Source organism: Gobius niger (genome assembly GCF_951799975.1).
Source record: "Gobius niger genome assembly, chromosome: 3".
NCBI lineage: Eukaryota > Metazoa > Chordata > Actinopteri > Gobiiformes > Gobiidae > Gobius > Gobius niger.
Window position 1 is genome coordinate 26,562,357 of NC_136854.1, and position 27,363 is coordinate 26,589,719.

At 40.7% G+C, this 27,363-nt stretch overlaps 2 protein-coding genes across 3 annotated transcripts; both read right to left on the reverse strand.

Moving 5' to 3' along the window:
• Positions 1-8,136: 8,136 nt before the first annotated feature.
• On the reverse strand, positions 8,137-10,797 carry adra2a (adrenoceptor alpha 2A). Its single transcript, XM_079554438.1, has 2 exons — positions 10,463-10,797; positions 8,137-10,366 (listed from the first exon to the last, which is right to left on the reverse strand). The coding sequence occupies exon 2, from the start codon at positions 10,190-10,192 to the stop codon at positions 8,972-8,974; it is 1,221 nt and encodes a 406-aa protein (XP_079410564.1). The 5' UTR covers positions 10,193-10,366; positions 10,463-10,797; the 3' UTR covers positions 8,137-8,971.
• A 3,891-nt stretch (positions 10,798-14,688) lies between these two features.
• On the reverse strand, positions 14,689-27,101 carry shoc2 (SHOC2 leucine rich repeat scaffold protein). Of its 2 annotated transcripts, none has more exons than XM_079552963.1 (9): positions 27,039-27,101; positions 22,410-23,454; positions 22,146-22,283; positions 21,938-22,068; positions 20,484-20,672; positions 20,223-20,345; positions 19,778-19,915; positions 19,571-19,688; positions 14,689-17,604 (listed from the first exon to the last, which is right to left on the reverse strand). In XM_079552963.1, exons 2-9 carry the CDS (start codon positions 23,110-23,112, stop codon positions 17,396-17,398), a joined length of 1,749 nt encoding a protein of 582 aa, XP_079409089.1. In that variant the 5' UTR covers positions 23,113-23,454; positions 27,039-27,101; the 3' UTR covers positions 14,689-17,395. The 2 variants fall into 2 exon arrangements, with proteins under 2 accessions (XP_079409089.1, XP_079409090.1); XM_079552964.1 differs by having other exon boundaries at positions 22,410-23,451; positions 27,039-27,097.
• Between the last annotated feature and the right edge of the window lie 262 nt (positions 27,102-27,363).

Below are 27,363 nucleotides of genomic sequence, written 5' to 3' on the forward strand. Positions count from 1 at the left end.
GAGGAGCAGAGGCCCGGAACTGTCCTTAGAAGAGGTACAAGGAGAAGAGGCACAGCCTGTCCTTAAACGAGGTACGAGGAGCAGAGGCCCGGCCTGTCCTTAAAGGTAGGTGAGCTAATTTCCACACACTGGAAACTGGGAAAGGCAGTCTGCTTGTCACTTATAGAAATTGTGAGCAATGTTGGGAATAACATCTTTTACAAACAACACTGTTAGTAATGCCTTCGATTTTTCAGATTTTTCAGTTTTTTATGTAATTAATTACTTTTTCCTCTTGAGAGATTGACTGCACAAGGGACCAATCAGAGGAGGTGCTGGGCGGGTGTCCTTACACGTTCATTGATTTAAAGGAATAGGCCACCGTTTTTACATACTGATATAATATTTTCTTACCTTAGCTTTGACGAGTTCTTTAGGACCTGTCTGATCTTCACCCGTGCCTTCAATCACGTAAACACAGCGCAGACGGCGTTAGCATTTAGCCTCTCCCTCTCTCCACTATAGCTCCAAAACAGGTCAAGATAGAAGCTACCAAGCTCTTCCACGTTTTCCCTATTTAAATAATTATGGTTACGTAAAGTTTTCCACTACAAAGTATAATTACACAAAATTAAACAATGTGGATTTTCTAAGTGGATAAAAGGGGGGACTATATTGTAAGGCGTAATAATACCAGGAGTAATTTGGCAACTGCACAGTAAAGTGAAGATTACTGCGCAGTAAAGTGAAGATTACTGCGCGGATTTCGAACTACTCCTGGTATTATCACACCTTACAATATAGTTCCCCCTTTTATCCGCTTAGAAAATCCACATTGTTTAATTTTGTGTAATTATACTTTGTAGTGGAACACTTCACATAACCATATTTAAATAGGGAAAATGTGCAAGAGCTTGGTAGCTTCTATCTTGACCTGTTTTGGAGCTATAGAGGAGAGGGGGAGAGGCTAAATGCTAACGCCGTCTGCGCTGTGTTTACGTGACTGAAGGCACGGGTGAAGATCAGACAGGTCCTAAAGAACTCATCAAAGCTAAGGTAAGAACATATCTCAGTATGTAAAAACGGTGGCCTATTCCTTTAAGTACCACATGGTCTTATTGTTGTTCTGTCTTCCCAAAACTGGAACAAATGCTCACACGATTGGATTTCAACCTGAAAAGATTCACACAAACAGAGTGGCGTTAGGAGTTTTTTATTGGACATGAATCATAATTGGGGCTCAGACCCTGGTGGAAGATTGATTTAACTATATGAAATACACTGCAATGATGAATGAGTCTTTCTCCGGAGGCAGAGGAGGGACCTGGGGCGGCCAGTTGACAATGACGAGCAGAGCCGGGGAGAAGCCAAGCGGAGGAGGGGGGGAGGAGGGTCGCAGCACAGCTGGGAAATGGCCAAGTTATGGACGAGGAAGCTTAAAAAGAGCAATGGGCAATGAATGGCTGAAGCAGGACTGTGCAGCTGTGGAGATAGGCATGTGGGTGTGGCTTGAGATAGGGCTGTGATTGGATGATTGTGAGGAGCTCCAGCCATGAGGCATTGAATGAGTGGAGGTCTTCCAGATTGAATTTGCGCAGAAGCTTCATTTTACAGATATATTAAAATTTTTGACGACTCACTTGACGTTCACGACAATGTAGGTAAGTGCAGAGATGATTATTTACTTTGTGATTCCTCAAACGGTGACAAGCGCTGGATCTGTTCTGAAATCATTTTGCGTTTGGTAAATGCATTGTTTGGCCATTTTCTGCTGCTGAAAGATGTAAGACCAGTTGTAGTGCGTTCTTCTAGCTTTTGCCTTCTGTGTTTGCTGTTGTGTATCAGCGGCCGAGCTCTGGTCGGTCAGACATTAGTGATTATGTGACTAAAACAGGCTTATGTTTACTCCAACATGCCGAATGAGCGTGTTTTCTTTCAGCTTTGTTTGATAAGATAAGATAAGATAAGATAAGATAAGATAAGATAAGATAAGATAAGATAAGATAGCCTTTATTGATCTCACAATGGAGAAATTGTAGATCAATGAAAAGAAAGTCACTATGATTAAATTAAAAACTAATATCTTTATCGCAGGCTTTACAATTTTACATGTCATTTTGTGGATAATCACGATTAACTGGTTTGAATCAATTACGATTGATTGTGATTAATTTCAGTCAGATTTGTGAATATTTGAGAATCCCAGACAGGCTACTGTTACCTCACGGTTTCGCTGCTCACCCACCGGAACTGTGTTAAATAGGAAGTTTAGCGTTTCCCTGCTAGGTACCAGTTTCCGTGGGAGGCCAGGACATTTGCTGGGCCCACGCCATGATTGTTTGTGATTCATTGTTTGGTGAGTGTTTCAGATTGTTCATTATGTGTTAAGGTATGGTACGTGGCAGTGTCCAGGTTTTAATTGTGTTTTTATAGGTAGGACGCACGCACAAGGGTTTTAGCCGTGCTTATGATCTGTGCTGTTGAACGGGAACTGTGTATGGGATTCGACGCACAGGTACAGCCATTTTAACTGTTTAAAAATGAAAGTTCATTCAAGTATTTTGTATTTGATTTATATATTTTTTTGTTTTTATAGTGACATTGACTTCTGCTGTCCTTGTAGTGTTTGTTTTTTAGTAAGTCTGTCCCACATTCATATGTGCTCGGGAGCTCACTCTGTAAGGGCGGACTAACTAGTGTTTTCTATCATATTTTTTATATACTGCAGAGTCAGACTTATTTCACGATGTGTGGTGTTGTGTTCACAGTATTGCAGTGTTTTGCTGTGCGCTTGCTGTTCCATTCAAGATTGAATGTTGTTGCGTTTGCGTGTTTGCCCGCCTTACATGTGTTTACAGTACATTTGGATCATAAACGCTCTGGTCAATGCAGTAAAATGGGCTTTAGCCCCTCCTATTTAATGCTGTAAGAATAAATAACGTGAACGTCTGACTCTGCTCGGTTATATCTCGGCACTATAACACTACTAATGAAGGTAGCTTTCCTTTTACATGAGTATTAATAAGCTGCTTGAGCTGCTTTAGGAGAAACTCAAGTGAATTCAGCCTTGGCAAAACTCTCCAGTGACATTTCCTCCCCGTCTGTTTGAATGGTGGCTGCACTTATCCGCATGTTTTAGCCTTTTGGAGACGGATGTGCACTCTTGATGATCCATGCTCCTGTTCCCAAAAGGCTGAGCACTGAGTGTCTGTGAAAGAAGAGGAAGAGGGTCTGCTAGTTGAAACAGCTGGCTCCTTCGACTGGACCGTCAGTGAGCACATCAGCCCAGTGATAGGCCAGGCTATAATTGTATGTAAAACAAGCAGAAATTGAAGTACACACACAACAGCGGGGTCTCCAGCATCTAGCTACTTTTACGAAACACAACCATCAGAGCTACTTCTGCTTCGAAGACACTTGTGTAACTATGCGACGGGTTCCTAGGGTTTGTAGCCAAGATATTTCAACAAAATGAAATAAAATGACTTGGATCGTGTCCTTGTACCTCACCCTATATACCTTTATGTATACAGATTCTTTTCAAATCTTCAGAACAAATTCCTCTAAAATGTGACAAGCACATGAAGAAATGTAAAAAGCTCTCCAGCTACTGGTCGGACGTCCCTGTTTTTCTGTCCACAGTCGCCTCATCCAATCATCATGCTCCTGCCAGGATATTTCCCATATTTTCAATATTATTGATGAAGCTCCTCCAGATAGAGCCTTGATCATTTATTCACACTCACACATAAATGGCACAAACACAGCTTGTAAGCCTTTGCATTTCGATTTGACAAATTGCTCTTGTCCCAATAACATCCTGTTGAATAAACTAAATATTTACATAGGAAAATATTTTTTGAAAGGAAGGTAGAAAGGAAGAGAGTAAAAAGTAGGAAAGAAAAATATTATGAACAATTTCTGTTGGCCCCCAGATGAATGCGCATGTGCATAAACTTTTAAAAATCAATCTTAGTCACAATAAACAAACTCCACATAATGTCTGAATGTGTTGTAGCAAAGAGGCTAAATGCTACTGAGACAATTCAGTCAAAGGCTCTCTTAATATATTTTTCAGAGAATAGCTGTCAAAACATTTGTTGGGGCAGCCTTGCTATAGATAGAGCTTTCTAAGAGTCTGCAAAGAACATTTGTCATTTAGTGCCAAAGAATCCAATCATAGCTTGTGTGACGCGCCTTTTATTAAAAAGATAAAGAAAAAGAACACACAATGTAAAACTTTACTGTTACGATCCATTTAAACTCACTGTGAGCAGATCTAGTTTGAAGCTGGGAGTGACTCACCTGCTCTCCCCAAAACACAAACACATTACTAACACAGGAGCACCGCGTTCTCTGCCCGATTCTCAGCCACAATGAATAATTTATAAGTGGAATTTCATGTTTCATTTAAATGGGATAGTGGCGAAAACTGTGTCTGACTTATCAAAAAAAAAAAAAAAAAAAGCACTGGAAATATATGCAGCTCTGATTTTTTTGGGTTGCACTTTACATTACAGCACAGTGGAGTCATGGCATGAATATGGCGTTGTACATGAATGTGTAATTATGGTAATCCTCACCCTAACCTTAAACCAGGGTGAAGAATGTAAATTATCAGAAAATATGTGAATTCCTACTCGACTGAGAGCCTAATGGGGAAACATGGTTAGTGTTTTCGTGGTAATAATTTGGAAACCTGTTCGCACACTGTATTATCTCTTTTGTTGCCATGCTATTTCCACCATGTTGATACTGTACTGCTCTCTTTGTCATTATACATCCCTTATTTCCATAGTTCTTTTATGTGTCTCTGTTTTGCCAGTTCACCTTGACTGGCATTTTGGCTCACACATCATATTAAATATTGACACCGTTTGTACTCACAGAAAACAGGATGGATTCGTCATTCTAACAAAACACGAACTCGTGATCGGGTTGTTTATAATCGGAACCAGGTGCAAAACAAAAGTGTAAATGACTCTATAATCTATGCAAGAAGTGTTGACTCAGTGTGAAGTGTCTAATAACAACATCTTTTCGGGTAAAATATGCAAACTGCGGCTCACAAGAAAAAGGAAGAGTGACTGTTTTACTAACATCTCATACTGAACTAACTTTTGTTCACTTTTATTGATCAGGTGATAATGTTCCATCCACAATTCTCAAAAGCTCAAAATACTGTTGTTATTTTAGCTTGTGCTCCTCTGTGCTTCACTGTACTTGCTCTAATCATTTCAGATCTCAAATTACCTCCACAATAAATCATGTCCTGTTAAAAGCTGGCAGCTATTAATTTTGTCTTAAACGGATTCACTCTCCTCTATCAGAGATGAATTAATCTGACCATTTTTCCAGATAACATAACAGCCTTAAAGCCATACTGTGTAACAATCCACCCAAACAATATAGGCATTTATTTTATTACAGATATTATCATCATTGAAAAATACCTGCAGGGTTTTTACAGAGGGCAGCAAGTCAAATTCAATGCTTTAAAATGCCATTTTAATGCCGAAATATGATGTGTTTCTTATGCCACAAATCCATAAAATCTTGGCATGTTTCATTTTTCATTTTCATATTCACATTCGATCAAACAGGAGAATGGGAGGATTTTTTTAAATATTGAAAACTAAATTGGACACAACAGGGAACTTCTGAATAAAAGAGAGCGTAAAATTTCAGTCAAAACTGCAGCTGAACTAGTTCAGACAATAGTTTTGTGTTTTTGACAATATGCAGTAAAATGGTTGAGCAATGTCATTGAGTTGGTTCTGTCTCTTAAGAAAATATATACATTTAGATTTAATGCAGGTTGAATACAATGTCTTTTGAATGACTTTTAGGGCATTGGTTTAGGCATAATTCATTGTATGATTCTTAATGCTTTTGAATGCCCCACAGAAACCCTGACTTAAAAGATGGTTTACTAACCAACATGAGAGCAGGACGTCTCCAGCTCGTCTCCATGGAGATGTTCACTAAAGGCAGCCAAATATGAGATTTATGGTGCGTTCCAGGCAACTGGTAACTGGTATCTTTCCCACTTGAAAATTAAAACTTAGGACCTCAGAGCGTTTTTAAACTAATATGTAACAACATGGTGAATACAACTGTTAGCTCATACGATGCTAACGTTATGTGAACGTTTCTCCAAACCAGATATAATTAAAAACATGCAACATAACGTTATATGTTGAAAGATGTGACCAAAAGTAACGTTCGCTTCAGTTTTATCATTAGCGGCCCTCCTCCTCTGGGTGGCGCCATTACTGTCTTCATCTTGTATGCAAACTCGTAGCAGTCTTGAGGTCTCCGAGTTTACAATGTGTTTACCAGTTCGAGTGGCGTTCCAAGGCATTTTTCCAAGGGGGAGGTGGGGAATTTACCAGTTACCCTATTGCCTGGAACGAACCATTAGATATGTTGGGTATCTGCAAACTTTTTGAGGCAAGTTGCGAATAGAAATGTTTCAAATAATTACATTTAAAAAGCAACAAAATAGCAGCAGTTATTTATTACCTTTCTTTATGTCTGAGAAACATTTGTGGATTTCACCCTTCATATCGGGCTTCATTATGTTTTTTCGGGTCGGATTGAAAGGCTAGGTCAGCCGCATTTGGCCCCCGGGCCGTAGTTTGCCCACCTCTGCGTTAGGTCCTCATCCAAGTCCACCGTTTGCAAACCCACTGCAAAAAATGCCAAATACCAATGAAAAGCTTCTAAACATAATGGTTTGAATTTGCTCTACATATGACTTTTAACAATAGCTTTTTTTAGAGGAAGCTAAATTTACTTTCAATCCTGGTGATAATACTGCATACATCTTCAAAACAGTGTATGTTGTTTTGAAGATTAACTAAATACATCACAACTGTATCCGACTGAAGTGTTACGTGGACACTGATGTGATGACAAGCCCTTTTTATTGGTGCAGAAGGATGAAATTACAGAAGCTTTGGTGCTTTGAATGTCCTGTTCCTCGCACTTGGATCATGCTAATATTTTGAATTGGTAACTATCTCCCATCTGCATCACTCAGCTTTGTTTATAGTCAGAAATAAAACTAATTTCAGTGAGTGATTAGCCTTTTGCATATTTCATCTTCCACTAGGGCGATTTTCATCCATTTGCTTCCCTGTTGTGCTTGAAAGAGCTGTACAGTGTGTGGGATTTTGACTGCGTATAGAGCACCAGCTTATTAGCACCTTATGCCTATAAGAGGAGCTGAAAATTAACTTCACTCTCTACCATGGACACAAAATGCACCCTTTACCGAGACAAGGTTAGCTTCCTATTATGAGGTGGATTTAAGTATGCCTTTGTTTCTTAAAATCATCACAATTGCTTCATAAATCAATTACACGATTCGGTTAGATTACGCAAGAGATCCACTGCAGAGCAACACATAGCAGTCCTCTGTGTCCAGTGTTTAATGCCGCCTACTATAAATAGGGGCTTAGGCCATGTGCAAATATGTTCTTTATAGGACCAACTGTACAGTGATCCATCAAAGGCTTTGAATATATGGTTGGAAATGAACGTTTTTCTGCTGTTTCTATTAAACTAAAGGTCAATAGTTTAGAATTATATAATTAGTTCAAATTTTTTTATGAAATGAATGCATTTTTTAATATATGTTACGTATTTGTTTGAAAATAGGCAACAAATAGTTTCTGTGTGATCTGATGTTCACATGTACAATCTATTATATTCCACATGTCCATTTTGCGTGTCAGGCGTATTGAGCAGCAGTGTCGATTGTGTTAATCTTCACAGTAGCAGAGCAGTGGCCTAAGATGACTGGATTGTCCAGTGGGACATGTACTGTGTATTTACATGAGCGGCTGACAAGCATACGCACTCTCCCACGCCTCGCCCCTCTTTCTCACAGTTTTGGTAAACGTGCCGAGAGACACTGCACACAAACGCAGCGGGCTCCGAACAAGGGAGCTCCCAAAAGATCAATTTATCTTTGCACAAGTGCCTCATGACTGCTAAAACCGAATGGCCCGAGCTTGCTCCGGCCTCCACAAGGAAACTGGCAACCTCCTATTCTATAAATGTGAGAAGTGATCGAGTTTCGTGATTTGGAAGGTGGAATTAAATGAAAAAAGCAACAATACAGAGAGACCAGTCCATCAAGTTCTGGTTTGACAAGCTCCACTCTTTACTTAATGACACAGTTTGATAACACATAACAGCAAATGAACCACCAACACTGCCCCAGATTATTATGGAGATATGGACGGCTGATCTACAATGGGAGGACATAAACACTTGAGATAGATAGCTTTTCATTGCGGGGAACAAAAGGCCTCTAATGAGAAGTTATCCAAGCATTTTACACTATGGCTGAGTGAAGGCTACAATCATCACCACTGAAACGTGTGTGAATTTTATATTTTATAAAGCGGGGGTAGGCACCCCCCCCCCAGCATATATCTTCTGGACCCCCGAATGAGCTTGGAAATACAGTTGCGCATGTCAGAGCTCAAAACGCTGGATTAAAAATAATGTAAATTCCTTTAAAAATGTAACTCCCCACTTTAATACTGTATGATGAACAGCCCTACTAATTGTACAAAGCAATGGGTTTCGTTGGGGTCCCCCTCTTTTGACTATGGGGAAATAAACAGGCCACAAACAAGAAAACTTGCCTACCCCTGTTGTAGAGGCTTGGGTTTCATAAAAGTTTAAATAACGCTTCAAGAGACTTATTGTAAAATGTCTCTTAATCGGAGGGTCAAACCCATACACAATCTACTGTCACTTCATATGGCACTGTATATACAACAATATCCATAACAATGAAAAAAAAAAAAAACGTCCATACAATATTTACACTATGAGCTATAAAAAAATAAAATTAGTATTTACATTGAAGACATTCTGTGTTGCAGTTTGTGTGGGGGGGAATGGTTTATGATTTGTAAAGCCCCTCATCCATGCATTTCATTTCTTATATACAACATGAGTCCAGAGTGTTCTACGCATATCGTCTGGAGTCCCTTTTACACAGTATTTTTTTGAAGGCCCTGCGGAAGTCATTGTTGAAGATTGTATAGATGATGGGGTTCAGCGCGCTGTTGCAGTAGCCAAACCAGAAAAAGAATTTGAACAGAGTCAGTGGCACATTGCAGGACACACATATCGTCTGCAGCATGTAGGTGAAAAAAAAGGGAAACCAGCAGATGACAAAGACCCCAATCACAACAGCTAAAACGAAAGTAAAGCGCTTCTCGCGGTTTTGTCGGCCTTTCCACCGGCTCCCCTTGTTACTTTGGGCACATTTGGGCACCTCTTGGTCTCCAGGTTTGATCTGGCACAGTTTAGTTTTGCCCCGGTGGCTTTTCTTTTTAATAGAACAGGGGTTGTTCACTTTGTGGTCAGAGGATGAGGATTCTTCAATGTCCACTCCATTGACTTCACCCTTGACCCCGTCTCCCTCCCCTCGCTCCTTCAGCTCAATGTCCCCTTCACCGTTGAGCTTGACGTCCTCGCCTCTGCCTCCATTTACACCGTTGTGTTTCTGGTCTACAGCATTGGACTTGGGCATCCTGTCACCGGTGGGTGCCCGTGTCCGCTTCTTGGCGATTTGGTAGATCCTTACGTATACCAGGACCATGATGATGCAGGGCAGGAAGAAGGAGCCAATGCAGGATGAGATGACGTACCATTCATCATCGTTGATGGTGCACACTGGGTGCTCCGCGTTCTTCTCCTTCTTCATGGTGATGAGGGGAGGAAAGGAGATCACAGAGGCAATCACCCACACAATAAAGATGATGCACTTGATGCGGCGAGGGGTTCTTTTTAGGTTGTATTCAATAGCCTGTGTGATGGACCAGTAGCGGTCAAGGCTGATGGCACAGAGGTGGGTGATGGAGGCTGTGCAGAACAAAACATCAAGCGCCAGGTAAATCTCACACCAGATCTCCCCAAAGTACCAGAATCCCATGAGCTCATTGGCCAGTGAGAAGGGCATGACCAATGTGGCCACCAGGATGTCAGCGGAGGCCAGAGACACCAGGAACAGGTTCTGAGGAGCCCTCAGCGCCCGACTCGTGAACACTGCTATGATCACCAGCACGTTCCCAAACACGATGAGGAGGATCATGAAGCTCACAAGCACTGTCAGCAGAACGGACGTCTGCACGCTGAACGGTGCCCAGGACATGGTCCCGTTGGTGTCATTGTCAAACCCCATGGAGAGAGATGTGAGTTCACACGAGGTTACACAAAAGCATCCAGTCAGGGCAGGAGCTAGTGGCTCACAGTAGGGCTGCGAAGCCACGGACAGAGAAAGTAACGACTCTTTTCAAGGTTTTTCTCTTTCATGATGGATAATCTCATTTTACTATTGAAAAGACTGCCATGTTATCTAGAAACAAATGAAAGAAAAATGAACAATATAAGTAAAACACATTGGCTTTGTATAGTTTTAAGATCTGTGTTAAGATAGAATCGGTTAACTCACCAAAGGCATAAAGCTTCCAAGGACCATAAACAATGAAAGCCCTGTGCGCAACTTCTTTACGCAGTTCAGAATGACGCCGACATAATCCATGGAGCCTTTTTCTTGCTGTTGCTGTCGCCTCTGTCCACAGGCGCACGCACAGGACCGTGTGTTGTGCTCACCAGCGGACTAATAGAGCGCTAATCGTGTTATCCTGGGCGCTGCCGTGCTGCTGTCTGCGCGCGGAGACTCTCCCCTCGGTGTTAACCAGAGCGCCACTCCCTCACTTTATAACGCGCACACACCAGCTTATACTAACTACCGAGTAGAGAGCACTGGCAGCGTGGGTCTGACTGACTGTATATGACACCAACATCCAAGAGGTGGGGTGGGGGGGTGTCTTATTATAATAACATAAGTCTCGAACTTGGCTCATTTACGCACGGAGATCAAATGTCCTCCACTGGTGAAAAGAGTGGTTTACTTTCACCACACTGCGATTATGCTTTGCCCTAATAGCCCTTACACCTGTACTCAAACAAGAAGATGATTTTTTTTAACGAGAAATTTGCGGGCTGTGTATTGTAATTAAGTGTAAGAGTTTGCTGAGCGGGTATATTGTATGTGCAAAATTATGCAGGTGAGATTTTGGTCCTGTATTTTGTCGGATTTTGACTTCACAAATTGCACGGTTATTATTCTCCTCGACCCCGACATAATAATGACGTGGTTAAAAGAAAGTAACACTGTCTTTGTTTTCCATCTACATGGGGGGAAACATTACTATGGATATTAACAACGCACGCACGCGCGCACGAAAGCTCGTGCGCACACACGCACAATGCAAATAAATTAGGCTGTTGGTGGTGCTTATTAATGTTCTGGTTGACCGGGTGATGTAAGTCAACTCAACAAGATATTGTTCATGTTTAACTCTGCTGACAAAACGGAAAAACGGGTTCTTTCCAAACTCATCTAAAAAAAAAAATCAACAAGTTGTTGTAACGTTTCATATCTGGTCACACAGACTCAAAACAACCCCATAAACGTGTAAAGCACTTCTGGCTTTCCTAATCTTGTGGGCTGAAATGTTTTGGGACCGATTGCCACTGAGGTTCTGGAGCTAAAAGTAAATTAAGGATATAGACATAAATAAGCATTGCTTCAGCCTATTCCTTTTTGGCTGAATATTTCTGTTTTATTATTTATTTATTTATTTATTGTTACTGTTTGGAAACTGTATTGATTTAAATTCATCAATCAACCAAAAATAATTATTCATTAAAATTGAGTTACACTTTACTTCACACTATCTACATTGTTCAACTGAATTTAGTAACAATGTGTAATAACTTGTACATACACAATGGAATAATGTGCATTAGTTTGGCTAGAGTTAATTATGTAACTGTAATACATATTATTCCATCGTGTATATTACCCATAGTTTAAAGTATTGTTACATAGCACATTATATTGCACTAAATTTGGCAGGTATGTAACTAAAATACATAGGATAGTGTAAAATAAAGTGTTAAATTAATTTGCTATTTAACAGTTTAGTTTTAATGTCTCAAGTCCGTCCCACCATGTCCAACCATATTGGGCAATTGTCCCACTTCAAGAAAGAATAAAATCTTCTTTGAGACACCAAATGTCATCGTCACTGAAAGAACTCTATTGGCCTCTCCTGTCACAATAATGGTGGAACCGGAAGGGCATCCAGTGTTAGGATTATAATGGAAATTACTTAATGACAGGATTTACCATGGGTCACAGGGCTAAGATTTACCAGAGGGTTCAGTTATTTCAATAGCTGAGATGATCCATGTCTTGATTGTATTTGTTACAAGTGTGTGCAAGTAGCTGTTCTGTCCTTCTCAGTGTAAATCGAAGTTTTGTGTACAATCAAGTTCTCAACATTCAAAAAGTGTGAATCTAGTTTGGAGGGACAGGGGTATTAGGCTTATATGGGCCCGCAGTCAAACGTGATCAACGCCATCACCACTGTGAAATTACAAAGTTAAATATCATATTCATATAGGCCTGGGACATTTGGAAATGATAACAGTTTTAATTCAGTCATCATCACAAATTCCCATCTCTAATGTCACTCCTGACTGCTTGGCTTCATTTTGATCAAAGTCTAAGCGAGGCATTTGTTGATCTGTCAAGGGAGCGTCATTTCCCGGAGCTGGAGTGGGAATGCAGCTTCTGATTCACAGCTCTCTCCAAACGCAGTGTGTTTGGACTTGTGGTTTCACATTTTGCATTCAGTCTCTGGGAAGATGGCTGCCCTTGGAGGATGGAGCAGAAGGCTGAAATTCCTGGGGAGGAGTGGGAGGACTGGACACACAGTTCCACTGTCCCCCAACATCTCCTCCTCATCAGCTTCATATGTGGTCTGATTGAAATGCACCACTGGTAATGCTGTTACATCAGCAGGACAGTACATTATTCACCTCACCTACGCAGGAACCAACCTACATTATTTACTAGTGATTTTCAAAGATTATCTACACACAGGAGCCTGTTTCAACAGGACGACTGAGAGCCAAACATGTGAAATGTTAACCTATCTATTTTAGACCCTTTTTAGAGTCAGTTTAGTCCTGGCTTAAACTTGATCTGGGCACTTGGAAGCCTACATATTTATTGGGTGTGAAAAGTTTGAGTAGAGGCTGTAGTATATTTATTATAATGATACTGGCCTTAAACAATTAAAAATTAGGGCAGAGAATGCCAGCATTTTTTGAATAAGCCTCTTTTCCCATCAAAATAGACATTTTTTGTGAACTGAGGGAAAAAGCTTTATCATCTAGAAAATATAGCCTTCTGAAAATGGGTCCTGGAGCCTCTGGTTATATATGGAGATGTTTATATAATTTACAATGCTTTTCATAAAACAGTATAACCAAATAGGCCAAAAGGTGTAGGTTAAATTGTTGTTTTATTATGGCATTACATTATCCACCCGGTAGGCCAATGTAGGGTAGCATGCACGGACTATAAATTGTCTGCTCCTTTCCAGACCATAAATATTGTATAGTGCATTGCAAACAAACGCCCCTTCCTTACCGGTTGTGTGTCCTTTAGGTGCCCATTAGTGTCAACAGGACTTTCACCGACGCATGGACGTCACATGCACTCAGCTGTTGCTGAGGAGATAGTGAGTCGTTCGCATGATACATAATATCACAGATTTTATTATAGTACTCAACAAAACTAGGCTACACCTTGAGAGGCACACTGCACTAAGTGGAACCGCTGTCAGTCTGAATACGAAGCCGGCCCGTCCTGTCTGTCCGTTCTGGTTGACAAAATATCAGTCCTATTTGGAAAGAGTGTTTTTGGTAAACACGTTTGGATCTCTCTCATGCGTACGGACGCACACAAAGCACAAGGATACAGTGACACCTGTCGTCTGTATTGTACCCGAGCCGCTCACACACTGGACAGATTGCAATGCTCTGCAAGATCACACACGCGAAGTTTCAGTCACGTGACAAGGCTCATCAACCAAGAAATCTACAATTCTGTAAGAGAAAAAGTTAGTATCGTAATAATGAGCTCTTATTTTGGCTAAGCGAACAATACAAGCCAACCGCCGTGACAAGACACTTTACCAGCTCTGTGTACGCTCTGTGAATGCGGTGTATGAGTGAGAGTTGGTGGCTGTAGGAACGTGGGCGCATGATGGGCAGCCACGCTTTAATTATGCCGCAGGGCAGGTGTGGCTCCGTGAAAATTACATGCCTAAGTTACCCATTATTATTAGCTAACATTATTACGCATTCACTGCCAAACAAGTTATTTTTGATCAGACTGTTAACAGACCTATAATGTCGCCTAAATGATAGAAAGCTGTAATCATGTAAATCACCAGCAGGGGTCAGTGTTAGACAGGCCACAACAGCTGACTGCACAGTGACAGATTCTCCCCCACAACAGCTGATCCTCTCTGGTGCGCCAAATGTTTGTTCTTTCCTTCATTTTTCAGTCTGATTTTCGGGTTTCTTACAGTACAAGTGACGATCTGGGTTCATTCACTTTAAAGAGAACATATTTCCCCCATATTATTAAGCATATTATAATTTACGAAGGAATTCTCAATTTTAGTGGCCTGTAACATTTTGAACACATGTATAACCATTTTGCAGGCTCATTCTCGGTTACAATCGTACAGATCTAAATGGTCTGAACACCACTCTCGGTGTTGCTGAATAACAATAGGAGTCAGTTTTAGTGGAATTCCCCTTTTAATGCCAAAGACAAGTGAGACCACTTGATAGCATCATGTTATCGTCCTCCATTGCACTCTGCAGTCTTTGTAAAACTCTAATCACATTACAGATTTTAATACTGAGCCTACAGAAATATCAGATCACTGTACAGAGTAGAAGGAAAATAACACAAAGAAAATCCGACCCAAAATGACATTGTTACAACCAATTGCTTGTCATCAAGTACAGTCAGTGGCCGAAGACACAAGAAATAGCCAAATAAACACATGAAAGAGCATTAAGGCTGCTTGTCAATGTAGATTAAGAAGAAAAGGCATTGGCAGTCAATGCCTGGACATGTTTCGATGTGAACAAAAAAAGGAAAGAGATACTTTGCAGATACACTGAATAACCATCAGAGTCAAGTCCACTGTGACCCAAACCAACTGCTTTCGACATGCACCTGTACATATGAAGTAAGAAAATCCAGAGGCAAAAAGCAAACATAAGTTGGATTTTGCTTCGTATTGTCCTAAATGATAAAAAGACCAAACATACTTCTGCTTCCACTGAGTCCAAAGCAAAATGTAACTACATTCATGATCTGAAAACTGAATGATTCCACTAATGTGTGCTGTAAAGTGTCACTGTCAGCCTTATCAAAACACAAGAGTGAAGAGTCTGTATGTGTGACGGGTCACAACAGCCCCTGCTAAAGCACATCTCACTCAGAGTAGTCACTGAAGGCATTTTCACACATTTTCCACAAAAAAGTAAACGGACAAAGAACTCTGAGCTTAATAGAAACTCAGGAATGCAATGCGTCCGGTGTGTAGTTGAGCGTGAACACAGAAAGCCCTTTTTACATTGTACTGACAGTCTGTAGTGTGACTGCGTCGAGCTCAAATATGCACCTTATTATGATGTTCTGTTAGATCTGAGTGAAAACTGCTGGACAGGAGTCATGGATCAGACCTGCGTTCAGGACGTGGGCAGCTGCAACGGGAAAACTACACCCCACATGAACCGGACCGCTGCAAAAAAGCGCCACACTTTTCAACACAGACTGAAGGAAGGTAAATAACTTGATCGTCTTGTTTTGAATAAATAATATTCAATGAAATAAAAGAAAAAAATAATAAAACAGATAAACAATGATGAACTGAACTGTAAGTGGCAGCTTTGCTCACAGGCAGAGGCTAGATATGCAAATACTTATGACAAACTCATTTTACTTTAAAGAAGCTCTTAAGACTGTCAGAATAAAACTTCCACAAAAGAAAGCTATCAAAATAATCTGACCCTGCAAACTCAAAATGCCTTTGACATAAAACTACATTAAGAGGAAATAGTACTTCATGTAATGTACAATAATCCCCCGATAAAAATAACTTGTGAGGCCATAGATTTTTGTAATGGAGAAGATGCCAATGTTTTTAAAAAGTGCATAAGAGCAGCAGCATTGCTGGGACAGTGTGGAGCGACAGAATTATTACTGAAGGAACATTAGATACAGAAGATCTCTTTGAACCTGTTAAATAAGGAGTAAGAACGAGGTGCGGAGAAGGAGTTACCTGTCAATGTTTTATTATTAAATCTTTATGAAGCTTTGATACACTCAGCACGCCCCAGACGCCTTAAAAAACGCATGATATGTCAATCAGTGGTCAAATGGATGACAGCTATGCAGTCCAACACTGAAGAGAATATCAAACCAGTAAACAAACTAAAATTGCACTCAAGGCAACAAATAAGATTGGTATACATATATAAAAACATCTCATGTATCCCATTACCTGTTTACGCTGAACTTTCAAAACCTATTTGTCACATGAAAAGCAATGTAGAAAGTGGGTCATTACTCATTTTTGGAGTCCATCTGGCTTTTTAAGCACGTTTGATTGGCATTTCTCATATGTATACATTACGAGCTTCATGTCTAACAACTACTGCTGCTATTTGTCAGAAAAGATATTCAATCATTCTATTTTACAAACGATATCATTGAACGGATCAATGCAACAGCAAAAAAACAAAAACAAAAAAACCAGAAGGATTAAAAAATTACTGAAATAATTTATACTTTTGTATGGACAATTTTGCTTGGAAATGAACCACTGGTTCACTCTAAACATAGGCACATTATTTTTAAAAAATACATATAAAAAATGTACAAAAACTAAAAGGAGCTCATTAGATCTTTGTCCTCTATGGTCAATCTGCAGAGAGCCAAAGAAACATGAGTGAAGATGTAAAAATGGCATACCAAAATAAAAGAACAGTATGACAGTTACAATTACGGCAGCAGCAGGAAATGTGAAGTCAATGCAAAGACAGTCTCTGCATACAGTTGTATCCTTGCTCTCAGAATAGATGCTTGTAATTACTGTAAATACATTGGCAATGGGAGCACACTTTATATGGTCACAAAGACTTTTGCCACTCAGCTCACAGTAACTCAATATATAGAAATTTATATATCTTCAGTTTTGGCAAAGAAATGGAAATAGTCTCCTTTGTACGGAATGCGACATGAGTGGGGCGTGGCTGGGGTCCGAACAGGTTCACAGACTCTGGTGGAGGAAAGACTCCACAATTTGGCTGAGCAGTGCCCCAGTGAGATATAGAGACATGTTCCTCTTCAGCCCGCACCATCAGCCCCGCGCTCAAGCCTGCTCTGTCTCTACAGTCTCGCAGGCTGCGGGCAGCGCATGTTGGGTCGTAAGCAAAACTAAGATATGGCACGGTATGGTCCCTGCATCTTGAGGAACTGGATGATGAAGGACGGCCCTCCAGCGACGATCTGCGGTGGCAGGTGGCTGAGCGGACAGTTCTCGATGCTCATGATGGTCAGTTTACTGCACAGCGCCAGCTCAAACGGAAGGCTATGCAAGTTGGGGTTGTCATTGAGATACAGCTCCTCCAGGTTCTCCAGTGTTCCTGACCACAAACACCAGCTGTTAGATTCAAGACATCATGTGGGAATTCATACATGCACTTTTTAGTGAACATTGTGGATTCTAATACTGTTTAATCAGTTATCAGATCAGAAGAGTATTTCTGCTTACATGACTTCCATAGATCACTTTTAGGCAATTTAAAAGTAATAAATGAATATTTAAATGTATCTTAATTCAATATCAGATCCTGCGTGATGTGTTTAGTTGTTGGTAGAGCCTTGACATTGTTCAATCACATTGTAAAAACAACTCCTGAACAAACTGTAAAAGATAATAATAATCCAGATTTAAATGCAATTATTATTGTTATTGTTATAATATTATTATAATTAAGCATCAAGCTGTGGACACTGAAATCAATCGAGTCATGTCAATAGCATTGTAAGTAACTGTAAGTAACTGTCATGAAAGGGCTCCAGGAGCAGCTGGATAAACTCCCTTGCAGAGTCAGTGCCAAAGAAATTCAAAAAACGGTGCAGTAGGGCTGCTCGATTATTGAAAAAAATAATAATCATGATTAGTTTAGTCATGATTGAAACCACAAGTATTTAAACGACTATTTGTTGCCTTTAAAAAAAAAAAAAAAGAGTCTATCTTTAGTTTATTTATTTATTAATCAAACACTATGCTGAATATTGTTGTTTTCTGAACAGTCATAAAAGTACAAATGATTTCAAGTAGGAGGTCTCTGTTTCACACCTGCCCCCTGCTGGCCAGCCCTCACACCCGCACAAGTAAACTGAGCAGCTTGGCCTGAGGACATCATCACACAGCGCTGTTTGTTTTTTTGGTCAGGCAAAGGCATGAGCCATGGCACGTGTAACGCAAAGGGAAAATAATCCCAGCGGCCTGAAATAATGCAATTTTTCTTTTTGGAATGCATTGTGCTGAAGTGCTGTGTTGTCTGTCCAGTCAAGACTGTTGTCTACTGTATTGTGTGTTGTTGGGCTTGGTGTTAGTTTGTCACGTGTATTGTAACTGTTGAAAATTGGTGCCGCCAAACCTAAACCTCATAATAATTATACTAATTACATTACAATGTGTATTTAGATACTTATCTTTGTTATTTGACCTCGATTTATAAATGGCTTCGGTTTGAAATCAACAGTTACAATAAATAGAGTGTCAGTATTTTTTTTTTCTTTTTAAATAATCTTGGAGCCTCCAGGTCAGAGCCTCTTGACCCCTACTGCCCCCACTTGGGAAACTACTGCATTAGACAATAGGAACTTAAAATGATTTATTAAAAAAAGTTGTATATCAAAAATACATTTATTCAGGCACTTCAAACTCATATAATGATTGTTTAATGTATTTGTTCCATTTCGCATCTTTGTTGTATTAATAAAATAAGAGTAACTTGTCAGAGGCGCTGATCTCTAGTTGACACCTGGAAGTGACCAGTATTACTGAATTTTATCCAGACTGAATATTCTATAAATACTCCCGCCTTTAGCTGCTTTTGTACCTTTTTAATCTTTAGCTTAAGTCTGGGCAGTAACCCGACTAGCGTGTGCACCAACTGTCCCAGGTGGATCAGAGATGTTCTGTGTTAAAGCTCTTAGAGCAGGGTCTTCATGCATTTTTGCCCCGTGAACCACTTTTATACAACAAATAATGTGGAGAGATACTTATATTTCGTGCATACTTCAGTAAAAGACTGTACTAAGGCAGAGTATAATCTGATCAGTAGCAGAAGAAAGAAAATAAATTTGTTTCTCCTAATAACTACAAAGGTCACCTAAATGTTTTTAGTCTATTTTCGATTCGGTTTTCATAACTCAATTATTTGGCGCACACATAGAAAATGCATACTGACTTGATACAAATGAATGTGATAGATCAAGCTTAGGTAGAAATGTGGAAAGCCTTTGAGGAGAGACTGGGAAAGGGCTGGAGAGCCGTGTCTTGGATGGATAACTGTTCATTGCAACTGCAGCGCTCACCGATCTCTTCAGGAAGGTGCTGCAACAGGTTCTCTCCCAAACCCAGGTGTGTCAGGTTGGTGAGGTGCCCGATGCCCCTGGGTAACGTGGTCAGCTGGTTATTTGTCAACACCAATTTCTTTAAAACAGGAAAGGAAAATCCACAGAAAACTGTTATCTGACACTGTCGACTCCATAGAATCAATAGCAAACGTCAATAAAACTCACATGCAAATCTTTTAGGTAAGCGATTTCATTAGGCAATGATTCCAACTTGTTTTCCTCCAAATCAAGCTCCCGGAGCTTCCTTAGGTTCCCAATACCGTGTGGTAGCTTCTTGAGTAGATTGTTGGACAATATTAAGACCTGTTGAAGATATTAACATGGCAAGCTTCAAAGCTTATAGTTCAAACGTCAAATACATGTATATGTTCTCTGCATGCCTCATGGACCTGGCTGTGTTTAAATTTACACAAAAATGCCACATACAGTTGAAGCTTGCACTGTATAAAACATCCACATGTATTTCTCTGATATAAAAAGAAAAGAAAAAAAAAAGTATGTGGTTGGTCAGTAAGAACATCCCAAAAATATAACTGTATATGTAAAGTGTATACAAGATCAATGGAGTGTTTTGTTCAAATGTCAGAGGGGGCTCTGACTCTGAGCTTACCTCCAGAGACACCAGACCACACACATCCTCTGGGATCTTAGTCAGCTGATTAGTGGCCAGGTTAAGCTCGACCATGCTCGTCCATGTGCCAAAGTCTAACGGCAGGGACGTTAGCTGGTTGTCCTGGGAAGGACACATCAGATCATTAGCATAACAAATGACAGCAAGTAAAAGTGTAATAGTAGAGATGTACACATACTGCAGATAAAAGGTACAATTGATTCTAAGGGCTAATATGACATAACTAGAAGCACAGCTGACCTTCATGTTAAGCTTGCTCAGAACTCGAGCCCTGGTGAAGATGCCAAATGGGATCTTGTTGATGCGGTTGTGCTCCATGTTGAGAGAGTAAATGGTGGAGAACTGGGAAGGCCCGCCCACAGGGTACGACTGAAAGCAGTTCCTCGCCAGCGTCAGACTGGTCAGATTCACCAAACTGGATAAGAGCCCCTACATATGCACAGGACAGGGGTTGGCGATATGGCAAAGAATTCATATCACTTTTTGATTTTGTCTAGATAAGGATTTTGAATTTATCCCATCATGTACACACGGGGGATCATTTACCAAGCGTTTGCTTATGTGCAAAATAAGTTTGACATGCAAAAGTGGATCGGTCATTTGCTCTTTTTTATTAGGCAGCGTTCTCTCATTTACTTGTCAGATTTAGGGCTCCATTACTGCTATTAGTAAGTCTATCTCTAAAAGAGGCCTCTTTGAGGTAAGAAGAGGAGTCACAACTTTTTTTTTAAACTACTTTTGTCTGCACGGTTTGAGCATCCACAGGCATAGGCCAGGGAAGGCACGTACGCAGATGTCGAGTGTCGAGAGGAGCAGGGAGAGTCAGAGCGGAGTGGGGGGAGGACACTGTCTGAAAATCTGATTAAAATACGATAATTGTGCCTATATGTGTTAGAATGTAGCTTGTTTTTAGTATAGAGCTAATACTTACTGTATTTTATCACAAATAGCACTTTACCTGAACTTTAATTTGGCTTACCTACTTTTGCCAATAACCCGTTTTATCCTCATGTTATGGTAAATTAAACAGCATACCTAAAAATCACAAACTAATAATCAGAATAAAATACAAACGCACACAGAGAAAAGAGAGCAGAGATTATATCAGATAAATGCAACTTTTCCTCATCCTTCTCAGGTGAACCATCATCACTTTTTTGGTCCAAAATAACAAAGATTCTGCCTTTGTTGAAAGATATGTTACCTAAATTTGGTCAAATAAGACGGCAGCAATAATAAATGACAATTTCATTTGCCACTATTACCAAATGCTTTTTTGATTATCCTTTGTTTCTTGCATCATAATGGAGCAGATGAGCATTTCACATCAGAGTTTGATCCGCTGGTGGTACTTGAAGATCATTGTTTAAGGTGATATTCGGGCTGAAAAGTGTGAGCCAACTAAAGCTATCTGCTTCTTTGGAAAGGACACATTTCACTGTGCTTGAAATCACATCACTCAGTCAGACGAGACCGACCAGAAGACGTCACAATATACTGAGGTCACTGCCATTTTAGTCCAATTACCTTTACTTACAACACATTTATTACCGATCTAAAGCAGCATAGCAGACATTTAGCTTTTAGTTAATATTGCTTTGTAAACATTAAACATGCACAAGATAAGGAAGGAAATCAAAACTTCTATTGGAACTTTTACTTTTAACCCAAGCCATCAGATAATGTGTACTTACCTCTGGCAACACTGAAATGTTATTGTTTTCCAGGTTTAGCTCCTCCAGTTCTCGACACCTGGCTAATGATCTGGGGATTGCTGACAGTCTATTATATCTCAAACCTAAACGATTTAGGCTTGCAAGGTTTCCTGCAAACACCAACAGAACTGTGAGAATTCTGGTCTGAGCAGAATGACACTGATGCTGTGATGTGCTGAAGACTCACCTATAGTCTCTGGGAGGTCCAGCAGCTCGTTGTGCTGCAGGTCCAGGTTGGTGATCTGAGTACAGTTCCCGATCTCCTTTGGGAGGTGCTCTAGCTGATTATGGGCCACATCCAGAGTGATCAGGTTGCACAACTCCCCTGGACACAGACACACACAGGACACAATGCACTACATTTATATTACAGACATTTGACAAATATGAAAAGCTTCAACGGATAAAAAAAACAAGATCTGAAGTGTAAAACACAAACGAAGGGGCTCACCTATATCTGCAGGGAGCTGCTTGATCTTGTTCTCGCGGATGCTGAGCATGGTGAGCTTGCACAGGTTGCGGATGTCCTTCTCGACGGTGGTGATGCGGTTGAAGCGTAGGTAGAGTGTGGTGAGCGAGCTGAGCCGGTACACCACAGCGGGGATCTCCCGAAGCTTGTTGTGTCGGAGGTCCAGCATGCGCAGCTTCTTCAGGGAGTCCAGGGAGTCGGGCAGGCTGGTTAGAGAGTTCTCACTGAGGGCCAGAGTCACCAGGCCGGACAGACAGCCTACTTCTGCAGGCAGGCTCTGCAGCTTGTTGCTGTACAGGTAGAGTTCTGCCAGCTGCGTCAGCTCTTTGATAGAGGTCGGCAGCATGTGAATGGATCGCTTGGACAAGTCCAGTCTCATGGAGTTCTCCTCTCTGCACTTGTTCAGCTCTTTGATCACCTCCGCATTGCTGGACTTTTTGCGCGTCCCTGCTGCTGGGTTCGGCCGTTTAATGGTATTGTCGACAGAAAAGGCCACACCTGGCGGGGCGCTGCTGGTGTCCTTCTTTCCTTCTTTGGCATCTTTCCCTTTGGTCTTGGAGTCTTTGCCTCCATCTTTGACTAATGCGGCTAGAGCCTTGCCCTCCTTGTCCCGCTCTTTCCCTCCAGAACCACCTTTAGGGTCCTTTTCTTTTGATTCTTTTTCTTTGCCTAAAGTACTACTCATGTCGACGTTACCGGGCGTCCCACAGAGGTGCTCATGGAGGTTTCTGTCAGGTTACTTTCTTGGGAAAAACCAGACACAGACAGGGCAAATACTTGTTAGAGAAACCATCTTGATGCTGGACCACGCTTTGTAATTATCCTTCAAATTTGTGCCTTATGGTCCAAGGCTTTTAGACACTTTTGATACTTTGCTAAAATGCCATGAAAGAAAAAATCCTTTGAAGTGGCAGGATTGTGGCATCCACGGTCCACATGCTTAAGAGTTACTGTCACAATCCAGAACCTTCGGGTCGGAATTCTTTCAGGCAGTAAAGGTCATTTTTAATCCTCTGTAGATGAGCTGCTGAAGAAAATAAAGAATATTTACATTAAAGATTGTATTACATCACCTATTCATGATTTCATTGTAGTAGAGAAGATTTGTATTACATTAAAGCAACTTTACAGCTAGGCCATAGTGCGGTACATAAAAAACATATATAAATGTATATACATACAAAACAATAATACACAAAATCAAACATTTTCAAAGGTAAGTGAAAAAAGAAGTTTAAGAAGTGACTAAAAAACAGGCAGATAGTGAAACTGATTCCAAAGGCGTGTGGCCACAACGGAAAAGGCACCGTCCCCCCAAAGTTTACGCTGGGTCTTGGGGACCATAAGTGCAGCTGATCTGGCGACCTGCAGGCACGAGAGGGAGCGTAAGGCTGATTAGGTCAGACGGGTAGGAGGGAGCGGAGCCATTTAAACATTTAAAGGTAAATAAAATAATTCACTTATTATTGAGAATTTATTATTAGGCATCACGTGGAATTTAGAGAGTATTGGACTGAGTTCCCTGAGGACAGTGTGTGGTATTGCTGCAAATAATTATTGAAGCACAATCAGCTCCAACAGTTATTCAACAACCGAGTGTAACCTTTGAATGGGCTGTTTCAAAACTTAAGATAAAACAGAAGCAGCTTTACAGATTTAGTGCCAAAGACGGATTGACAGTGTCATTCTTGACAAAATAATAATAATAATAATAATAATAATAATAATAATAATAATAATAATAATAATAATGCATTGGTTTTATACAGCGCTTTTCTGGACACTGAAAGACTCTTTAAATTGCATTATTCATTCACTCCATACTCGTGGTGGTAAGCTACTATTGTAGCCACAGCTGCCCTGGGGTAGACTGACGGAAGCGAGGCTACCAGTCTGCGCCATCGGCCCCTCTTTTATAAATATACTGATGTGCAACAACAGCTTCAAAGGCATATATAGTGAATATATACCAAGCAAAGACTAACACCAACTTGCTCCAACTAAACAAACATGGAGCTGTAGGTGTTGACGTTACTGGGAGCCGACAGCCCCACCTTCTCATGCGGCTGCTCCCAAGAAAAAGGCAGTTTGGCCCATGATCAGAGCTGAGAGAAAGGTTAGTACTGCTGAGAGGAATCTGTAGAGGCAGCCTTCAAAGCCCCAAACCCACAACTACAGGTCACATGACCTTTGGGAACGACACATGTCGGGTCAATGGCAGCTCTCTTTCCTTTTAAAGAACGGGGACTTTTGTAAATAAAACAACAATAGATTTTCCTAACAGCCCTTTCCAGATCTTAATTAAGAGAAAATGAGAAGACCAGTCAAATCACAGGGGCCACATAAACTAAACTGTGCAACTAACTTCCTTTTATGGTCGCACTGTGTGTGTCCCAGCCCTAAGCTCGGGACAGGCCTGTGCTGACAAAAACTACAAATATGTCATCTTTCTCTCGTTTGTCAGCAGACAAGCAGTCCTTGTTTCAACAAGCATTTAGCAGCCATGGAAAACATACTGTAAAATATGGTCTGTTGCACAACAGTGATTAGAATGTTTTATTGTTGGTTTAATTATTCATTTCACTCCACTACTAACAAATAACTGCATAAACCAAAACTTTTTGTTTTAAGACGACCTTATTTATTGTGGGAAAAAACACCCAAGATTAATAAAGTCACCGGTACTGGCAAACTATTTCAAGTAGGGCTGAGGAGGTATAACTGTAGAAAGGCTTCTGGTGACTAATGACAAGGTCAAATCTAGGATTAATTGTTTGAAAGCAAAAAAAAAAAAAAAAGACTGGGTGACATATAACTGAAATGTGTTTGTGTAATTTTAATCAAACACATGAAAATGTGGAGCACTCACTTCCCAGTACACACGTCGAACAAACGAAGTTCCATTAAGATTATCTGGAGTTCATCTGATAGGGCAGTGCTTTGGCCTGAGCCAAACTGCTGCTTTCTGCTTCCTGCTTTTGTTTTTCCATTAGAATGCTTCTTACATAATGTCAGAATTGTATTAATGGCAGCTAATCAGATCACACAATAATGATAAAAGAGAAAAAGCGTGGGCACAGTAAACATAATGCACATTTGGGATGATGATGGTAATAACCCATTACTTTTACAACAGCTGGTTCTTAGTTTCATACCATGTGTAAAAAACAGCAACAACTATTTTAACTAGATGTATTTATTCCAGATTACAAATAATCCCACAGAACTACCCATTTCTTTCATCTCGGTTTCTGTGGATTAAACAGAAAACAGCAGGCCTGAGGTGGCAGATATCAGGGAGCTGCTAGCTTGGAAGCTACACGAACCAGTGACAAATCCTTGAAAAACAGATTACTGATAAAACAGAGCAGGTCAGGAAAAGTCAATACTTCCCTGACCTGGAGATTATTTGATTTACAGTTACATAATATGACCACCCTATGAACGTGTCATTGTTGGAGCAGCCATTTGAGCAGACATACGTGTCATAATAAATTTGCACAAGAAATAGCCACAATTCTCCAAACCCAAAATGCATATTAACACCCATACTTTGGAGAAGTAAGTGCCTTGACATGGTCTACAAAAACAACGCTGGAAGGGGGGTACTATAGGAAAAAATAAACACATCCAGAGGAAACTTGCACACATGTACTTTGTTTTTTTATAATGCAATAACACACTCCTACAAAGACAGTGGAAATGCAAAGCTAAAGTGTGCAAAAAAATAAGCCACCTTTCTCTACAAACTACATAGATTAAATACATTGTAAAATACATGTGCACAATGGCAGGCCAAGTGTGCAGAAAAAACTAAAACTGCCTAACGGAGTGCAATAGTGTACATGAGAACATTTCTGTCACGCAATTCAAGATTCATGCCTGCCTCAAAGCTGACAACAGGGCAGGAAATACAGGGAGCTCAGCTAAACGTCAACAGCACAGCAAACGTCAGTACTGCCAGACTGCTAGGAGCTAAATGCTAACAGCTAGCATATCTGAGGCCATAGACATGTATACGTCTGCGGCTAATGCAGCTAACTGTTTTAGCAAAGGATCCTTCGAGTCAAACGTGACACAGGACAGTGCTACTCCAACCGCTAAAAATAAAGCAGGAAACGGTTCCATTGTGCACACCTTCATATCGGCATATATGGCTGTGTTTTGAGTTACCAAACTTTTCAAAGAGTAGACATAGGCCCGAAAAGAGCGACTTCACACCGAGCCGTCCTCAGTGAGTTTGACCGAGAGAAGAGATCGCTGCTGCGGTCAGCTGAGCGCTCGCAGGCAGCTGTCGCTTACAGACAACCGCTGGACTCAAGGGTTCCGAGCCGAGCGAACACTTAGACACTGATTCACATTTTCAGTGTGTTAAGTAATGTCTCTGTGTTAAATGCAAGTCGAAGAAAAAAAGAAAACACAGTGAAAAACAGCGGCCATTCCGAAGCTGAACAAAAGAGTGCGTTCGTTCTCACCACCGAAAAAATACGTTTTTAAGGTTGTATCTTTGAAAATTACACACAGAGAGTAGCGTTCTGTCTAAAGTAATACACATCTGTGAAGCTACGGCAAAGAGGTCCGCTGTTGTTATGATAATATAAGTGTTTTTACCTTCAGAGGTGTGACTCCGCCATCCTCACTGCTTCCTCCTCTTTCCCTACACTGCTCCGCTCCCTCCCGCCCCTGTCACCAAACTGCGTCATTCACACGCCTCAGAGCGGGCATCGCGAGACACACATTTCTCTGTAACGTGTTTAGAAAAAAAGTGTGTCTTGTCTATGGGAAAGTGATCGTGTGGCCTGTTCATTGCTTAATACGTAGACAACTCGGCCAACCTGACTTATGAAGGTGTTTGTGAAGATATGCCTTAGATATATTTTCTGGGGGAGGAAGGGGGGGTGGGTCTGACAAACCCCACTCAAAGTCATTAAGATGA

Excerpts from the sequence above, each read along its gene's own strand:
- adra2a (XM_079554438.1), bottom strand. The coding sequence starts at position 10,192 with ATGGGGTTTGACAATGACACCAACGGGACCATGTCCTGGGCACCGTTC.
- shoc2 (XM_079552963.1), bottom strand. The coding sequence starts at position 23,112 with ATGAGTAGTACTTTAGGCAAAGAAAAAGAATCAAAAGAAAAGGACCCT. Across the intron at positions 20,673-21,937 it reads ACATTTCAGTGTTGCCAGAG|GGGCTCTTATCCAGTTTGGT; the intron begins GTAAGTACACAT and ends GTGCATATGTAG. Across the intron at positions 19,916-20,222 it reads GTGGTCTGGTGTCTCTGGAG|GTCTTAATATTGTCCAACAA; the intron begins GTAAGCTCAGAG and ends TATCTTCAACAG.